Source organism: Limulus polyphemus, unplaced genomic scaffold, assembly GCF_000517525.1.
Source record: "Limulus polyphemus unplaced genomic scaffold, Limulus_polyphemus-2.1.2 Scaffold501, whole genome shotgun sequence".
In the NCBI taxonomy this organism is placed as follows: domain Eukaryota; kingdom Metazoa; phylum Arthropoda; class Merostomata; order Xiphosura; family Limulidae; genus Limulus; species Limulus polyphemus.
In genome coordinates this window covers 498,832-507,157 of record NW_013666111.1, presented here as the reverse complement: position 1 = coordinate 507,157, position 8,326 = coordinate 498,832, and the positions used below count along the sequence as shown (strand labels likewise).

General features: G+C 28.6%; 1 protein-coding gene across 1 annotated transcript in view; it reads left to right on the top strand.

Annotated features, from left to right (window-relative positions):
- The first annotated feature begins 269 nt into the window (after positions 1-269).
- The window catches only part of LOC106458692 (amphiphysin-like), a 39,771-nt gene continuing 31,714 nt past the window's right edge, over positions 270-8,326 (top strand). Inside the window, exons 1-2 of the mRNA XM_022384967.1 lie at positions 270-328; positions 477-599. Coding sequence (XP_022240675.1) covers positions 534-599 — 66 coding nt within the window. The 5' untranslated portion in view covers positions 270-328; positions 477-533. The remainder of the gene's footprint in view (positions 329-476; positions 600-8,326) is intronic.

Genomic DNA, 8,326 nt, shown 5'->3' with positions numbered 1-8,326 from the left:
GATAGCCCTCGTGTAACTTAGCGCGAAATCCATAACAAAACAATAATACTTCTATAATATTCAAGTACGTATGATACGTAAGCAACATTTTGATGTGTTGAAGAAGTATTTATAGCAATACACTGAATTCGAAATAGTGTATAAAATATTACTGATACATATAAACTCTAATTCGTTTGATGTATTAACAGATTTGTTTAAAAGCATTATTTTAGCAAGAATACAAATTCAAGATTTTAAAATATAAATTGTCTGGATGACGTCATGCAAATAAGACGTTTGTCTTCGAAAATAGTACAATATTGTATTGATATGGCGAGAAGATAAGGTTCGTATAGTTAGAACAATGTTAAGTTTTATTTTGTTCAAATATCATTCTAATATTGAAGTTAATGAAAAGTATATGTAGTTATAAAGAAATTAGAGATTGTGTTATTAATATTAGTTAATTTGAACAAATGGTTGATTTCATGTAGATTGTAGACTACACAGAGCTCTAAGGCTAAGCCTAACTAACAGCAGGACGGAGTAAGATGGCTGATAGGGCAGGTTCGTTTACGAAAGCAGTTCAAAAACATGCTGGGCGCGCTAAAGAACGTGTGAGTTATTTATTTTCTTTTGAATTTTTATAACTCTTTATTTAATTCTCAAAGCATTTTATTTCATTTGAATTGTGGAGGAGATAGAGCACTCGACTATTCTTGACATACAAATTGAGTATACGCTACTGCAAGCTCGGTTACTACTAATAGTAATACTGCTAGAGTAATACTAGTACTGCGAACTTTTTAAATTATAATATTCAACGTCTTATGTTTTAGTATCACTAACTTTTAAGTTTAAAGTTATAATTGTAAGTTATAGTACAAAACTTATTACATTAATACAGTATATCTGATACTATTATTATTATTAATTAGTACTAACACTAGTAGTTCAGTAATAGTAATACTATTAATGCGAGTTAATAACTATATATGTAATACTTGAATATTACGAATACCTCTAATACTAGAAGTAGTAAAATAGTATTGCATTATCAACATCATTACACATTATCAGTCATGATTATTAGGTCTGTTTCTTTTTTAAAGCATTTGTTGAGTTAAATGATACTCAAAAAAATAATAGGTGTATCTCCAGTTTAAAAAAAAGTTTTCTTCCAGAAAGTAAGAAATAAATATGAGACACAAAGATAGTTATTAATGTTGAAAATGAAAATGTTAATGAAGCCTGGAAACTTGTATTTATGGTACAGCAGTTAGGGTAGTCAGAAGAAGCATTTTAGTATAACAATTAAATCACAAGGTTTTAACTTTTATTAATCCCACAATTATACATAAAACTAATGACAAGTGACCAATCATTTATACCAAATTGTTTTAAAAACTCCTGTATGTGTCTAGCATGGTGCAGGAAATATTTTTATAAGGTTTTATAACTGAGCTTGCCATGTGGTAATGGCAATGTCTGGGTATTGAACATTTAATTCCAAGTAAGTTTATTTAAAACACTTTCTCACAGAAACACACCTGATACCCTTATGGCAAGTGTTGAGTTAAATCATACATGTGTAAAATATGGAGTATTTTGTCTTCAAATATGTAGGGAGTGATATTTTGCTGCTATAGGAAATTGACAAAAAATTAACATGGTGAACAGTAGAGTGGAGATGCAAGTCTCCACACTATCTGCAAGGTTAACCCGTTATTATATCTGTATGTATATATGTCTTATGGTCTAATGAATTCCTTGAAATTTACTGTATATGGATTTTTCTAATAGTAAGGGCATGTACTCTTATGTTAGCAGATTATGATTACTACAACAGTAATAATAGTAAATATATTAATATTTGTTGCATCTGTAATTATAAAATATTTATTCCACTGTTTCTTACAGTACTGAGGTATGTCTATTATTTCCTGTACTACAGTTTTTACAATTTTCAAGTTGTGTTTCATTCAAACATTTTGCATGCAGTAAATCACTAAATGTAGTACTATTATTATACACAGTTTTTGAACATTGTAGAAGGAATATCATATTTTCTTGCATAAAGTCAGTAAAATTTGATTTATTCGAAAATTTCAACAGTTTGTTGAATCCTGGGGAATAATTAGATGTCTAAATTTTAAAGGTCCGATCTTGTGGTCAAGCTGTTAAATTACATTTCAACCAAAGACAGTTTTCTTAATGGATAGGTAGGGGAATTAACTCATTAACTAATAATCAAAATGCAAGCTTCAAAATTGTTTAATATATTAAGTAATTAGAAGATTATAAGGTATATCAAAATTTTAAAAAAATTAAAAACTTTTGGGACTTTGATCGTTCATAATTTGAACAGTAATTCCTTTTCCAATATTTGCATTGATGCTAATATACTGGAAAGAACTGATTCAGTTATAAATATTTATTATACCAAGGGATCTTAACAGTCTTAAGTGACTAGGCCAGAAGTGGAAAATTAGAAATACTAGAATTAGTTGTGGTTTAGAAATCTGGGCATTGTTTCTGTTGTTGGTTTGTTTGCCTGTTGAAAAATTAGAAATATGAATGTATAAGAAGAAATTTGGAAACCCAAATTCAGATTTGTTTTGTGACCAAGTACTTTTTGTGTGTTAAATTATGGTTTGGTGTATGTAGTTTAATTCAAATTTTAACTTGTAGGGGATAAGTAAATGGATATGAAGGCCTGTTTGTAATTTAATTTGGACATTTTGGTTAGTTGGTCTTGGTGTGTAAGGAGTGATCTTGATAGGGTGAATAGCCGGTGTTGTTTTGCTCTTTCATGTCAATTATTGTGTTAACATGAATTATCAGTTTCAAAAGTAAAATTAATTTACCTTAATTTCAAATAGCTGCAGGCCAAGTGTTAATGTGACATGCTAGAAATCATTTAAATTACAATGCTCTCCATAAATGATTTTCAGGACAAATTTTGTATTTAAAAGGCTTATTTAATGCAGAAAATTATGTTAAGTTGATTACTTTGTAATTATATCACTAACTATGTATCCAAGAAAATTGTTTGTATGAAAAATCAAGGAAGACAACGGTTGTTTTCAATGATATATATGTATAAATAATATTTTACTTTATTAGTTAAAGTAAGGAGGGAAGAAATATTCTTTCATGTATTTCTATTTATCTAACCAACTGAAATAAAGCTGTTTGACCAAAAATTATGTGAGATGATTGCAAAATACTAACATGTTATGAAAATTTTGCAAAACATTTTTATTTATGAAAATAATTGTTATAATTATTTCAAAATTATGAATATTTGAGGTCTTTTTCTTTTCCATAAAATAACTTCACATAACAAGAAGCCATTTAATCATTCAAGGCTATTCTTGCACATCCAACATTAAGAAAAATAATGAAAACATGTACTTTATTTTTCAAAATATAATTGATTTCATCTTTTAAACATTTGTAAAGTGCTGGTCTCCACTATTGTCAGTGGAAGCTCACTCGATAAGTCAATAAATCTGTTAGAAAACTAAAACTGTCTTAACAGGAAGCTAGCCTATCTTTTCCAAATTTTGTCATCTTGTCTTCATAGTACAGCCCAAAGAAATTAAAGGCCATTATCCTGGCTACTCCCTGGATAATCTTGTAAACTTTGGTAAGAACATCTATTATCCTTCTTTTCTTAAGAGAAAATATTAAGACAAGTCTTTCATCAAAGGAATCATCCCAGTAGCCCTCTTCTGAACTCTTTCCAATAAGTCAGTATACTTTCTAAGTGTATCAAAACTATACACAGAATTCTAAGTAGGGGGTTTCTTGTGATTTTATAGATATATATTTATTTTGTAGGCTTGTAATTTAATATTGCAGTTGGGAGATTAACTTTGATTATTCCAATTATTCAAGTAGTTGAAATATTGCCATTGTGATTTCTTATCATGATTTTTGATTAATTCAGAGTTACTCAATTTAATTGATAAATTTTATAACTCACAAAAATAATCAACTAATCACAATTAATGTTTCGTATTATTACTGTTTTTGATTATTCAAACTATACAAGCCTCTACAATTAGTTGAATGTAATTGATTAATGAGCCATTGATTAATTGATTATCAGATTCTACTAATTACCCAACTTTAATCAATGTCTGTAAATACACGTTAAAATTCTATGAGCTTTATTACTAGCAACAGAATACTGCTTCAATGGCTTGAGTAACTTATTCAAATGCATTACCTTACACTTACTACAGGTAAAGGTAGTTTGCCAGCTATCTGTCCAATTTATCAACTGATCCAAGTCACTCTTTCAATACATCAATCCCCTAATACAGCCAGAAATATCTTAGTTTAATGTCTTCAGCAAACGTTACTAATTCCCCTATCAATATTATTAATGTAAATAAGAAAAAGCAGAGGCCTAAGCATTGACCCCTGAGCACTTTTTTTTTCTAATCCTTACAAATATGATTATCTTAGCTAATCTTTTTGTGTGAAAATCTAAGTAAGCCAAGTCTACATCCTTTTATTTTATCCACAGTATAAGTAACATTTTCAAAAAATATATTTGCAAGACAAGAATTCCTTTCAGTGAATCCATGTTGTTTTCCAGTTAACAACAACCTCTGTTCAGGTGATACATGCAGGATGTTTTAGATTATTTATTCACATGATTGGACACTGTTTTTCACAATTATTTTAAGTTTTTCTAAATTTATTTAGGTAAATACACAGTGCAATATACATTTGGTCAAGATTAAACTAAGCTTTTGAAAGTAGTATCACACGTTATTAAAATTCCAACTGGATTTTGAGTTTAAAATGTGTTTAACTCGTACATTATTATTGGGTTTTTTTGAAAGCTAAAATAAGATTTTGATAACCTCATAAAAAATGCTTATTCAATATTTTACTCATCAACAGTGTGAAATTGCAACAAAAATGTTGTCTTTTTTTTATATAAAATTGTTTTAACAACAGAAACTACAAATAAATGTACCCAAAGTTATACTAACTTTTTAATTAACCTTTATTTATAAATTTTATGTAATCTGTTCAACAGCTGTAAATGTTTTTGTAAGTAAAAAAAAAAAAATGCTATGTATAATAAACACAAGTAAAAAGTAGATATTTTAATAACTTTTTTTCATAGAATATAAATTGAAAATGTAATCTTTACATGTGTGAATTTCATGGAACATTTTGTCTCTTTCTTTTTCCTTGTGCTGTATCTATATGTAGTTGGCCTAGATCTTAGAATAGTCATGCAACTGCAAAGTTGGCAGTATGCCTGAGTATTTCTTAGTTAAGTCTTTATTAGGTTCACTGTGCTCACATTGGGATTATTTTTGTAGGAAGTTGTTTATAATATACAAGTTAATATTCTGACATCTCATCAAATTACTCATGTCTTTAACAGATTAATTCATACACTTCTTTGTCATTGGAATTGTAAAAATTAAGCATTTTCTAAAGGTATAAAGGTGTTCTTTTATTTAGATTAGCAAATGTAACTAAATCAAGTTATCAACATTGATCATGAAAGTTATTTATTTTAAGCCAGTGTATTGCCTCTTTAGTGTTCTAGTACTTAGTACTGTATTCTTTGTTAACCAGTTATATAGAAGAGACCTTTTTAATTTAATAGTTAAATTTTGAATTCAAATTATATTTTCAGACACTTTTGGGATAGTTTTAATAGCTTCACATGACAGATTGATGTCTTCTGTACAGAGCTATCAGTTAGTATTCACAATATAGTGTCATGCTGTAAACACTGAAAATACATTCCCTGTATGCATATGTAGAACTCACTTTACAGATATCCTGTATTTGGGACAAATCTTGAGGCTTCTCTGACATTCACTGCTTTAATGTTTCTGGGATGATAAGGTGAAAGTGAAAGCATAGGTGATCCTGTTTTTTTCCTCCGTAATATACAGCTGCAGAAGTAATGCAGTGAATGTCAGAGAAGCTTCTTGAATTATCTCAAAACTTCTATGAAAACACTATCTTGTTGAAAATACAGGTAGTCATAAGATCCACACAATATATAACCATAAGAAAAATTGGGGATTTAGATAAAGAAGGTTAGTATGTGTTATAGATAGTATGGCACAATGCACACAAACAGAAATTATGCTGTGAGCCCTACAACTTTGGAAAGATGTTATATTTGTATACATCTATTTACTGATTACCACACTGCTTCACAAATCTTTTTATTTTAATTTCACAGAAATAATTTTTCAGTAGAATGCCATAATGACATTTGAGCATTTTTCCACTGATAACATTTGATTCCCATTAATTATGAGACCTGGATTCAATGCACGTGTTGTATGGTTTGTTTTATTGTATTATGAAAGAAAACTATTGTAAGAAATAGTTTTAAACTTCAGAACTGCTTTTGCACATTATTTAGTTTCTGAAAGTAAATTATTTTTATATGTGATATTTTTAAGAAACAGTTAAATTTTGTTGTAAATTTTATGTACTGATTTTTATTTCTTATATTCTTTTAAAACCTTGCTATAACGTTTTTATTTTATAAAACTGCAAATTTTTTCTTTGTTTTGAATCAAAACAATGTGCAGTTTTACTATGTTTACTATGTCTGGTATAAAAATAAATAACTTTTTACCATTCCCAAATTATTATTAAACTAACTTTTTTAATTGTTAATAAGAATTTTTAATTTAATATATGTAAAATATTAACCCATTTTCCATTTATTTTTACTTTTTTAACATTTATTTTCTTTACATTTCACCCTATTACACAGATCAGTATGTGTACAATCTCAATTGTACTTAAACATCATAATTCAAAGGGTGTACACAGTGATAAAACATGCTGTACTTGCAACCGTTAAAAAAAGGACTGTAATTGTAGTGAAAATTGATTGCAAACACCTTTTCGTTTAGCAACATATCAGCAAGCAAAGCTTTTGAATTATTTCACGTGTAGATTACTAACCTCCCTCATCCCAATGGCAACTCATTCTGTGAGCCAATTACACTTTTAGTAAAAGAAAACTGTTTTAATTGGAATGTAGTTTATCTTTTCTAAATCGTAAATTTGTGTTGTTATACTAATGCCTTCAGGATATAGCACAAAGAAATCGGAAACCTTTATCATATCAATCTACAAAATCAACTCTTGCCATTTTTTCTTAAAAAAACAAGTTACGAGATACTGACCAGTTTCTGTAAGATAACCATTCTATCATAGAAATCATTGTAATAACTCTCCTCTGAACCTTTTCTAACAAGTCCACATACCTTTTAAGAAAAGGAAACCAAAACTATATATAGTATTCTAAGTGGGGGCCTAACTAATGATTTTTTAAATATTATTACCTCTTTTGACTTTTATTCAGTGTGTTCACAAATACTCCCTCTAATCTAACCAAGTTTTAGTAATTCCCAATATAAAAGTCTTCCATTTCATCTTGAGTCCAGAACTCATTCATCTTGTTCCTGACACTTTTAAAATTAGAATAATAGTGACAGAGTTTATCTTTAAATCTTAGACTTTCCTTAAAACTATTATTCCAAATTTCCAAAGCTCTATCACTTCTACACAAGTTTACTTTAAACAGTCTTTAATGAGTTTCTGTAGAGTCTCTCTGATCCTGCTATCTAGCCTTGATCAAGTGGAGCCTATCTATAGCATATAATTTACTCCTAACCTAAAAACTGTTTCATAGGTCTAACCTATTTGTTCTAAGCATATCCTTGATAATCTTTCATTTAAGTAACCTTAAGTATTTCATTTCCATATCTTATTTAAGGGAGCACTCATGAAAGGACCACAAGTCTATAACTGTCCCTCAAACTTTGAAGGAGCTTTTTTTATATTTTTGAAACTGCTTTTGATCTACAACTTCTAACATCATTTGCTCCTACAGGCACTACAAAAAGAGAATGCCTTTTTATACCAATACTAAATTGTCAACCTGCTCTGTAATGTCCTCAGCTGTTTGTTCACATAGTACATGTTATGGCTCAGCCAATATGGCATTAAAGATTAGTATAGAAATATGAGATTTACACATGTACTATAGGTATTTAAATGTACAGGTCTCATATTTTAAGAAAACTAACTAAACAGGAAAAGTAGCCCAAAATGAACAAATATATAAGATTGTCAGAATAATTATAAATACAAAATAGTTACCTGCAGACAAAATATTGTTCATCAATTAATAAAGATTACAAACTGCTTAGCAAATCTAGTATCGTGTTTGTTGATTTGCATTCAGAATTTTATTGAACTACTATTTCATGAATTTATGTCAATAACTTTGGTATCAAACTGTATATTATAATGCTAATTTTAG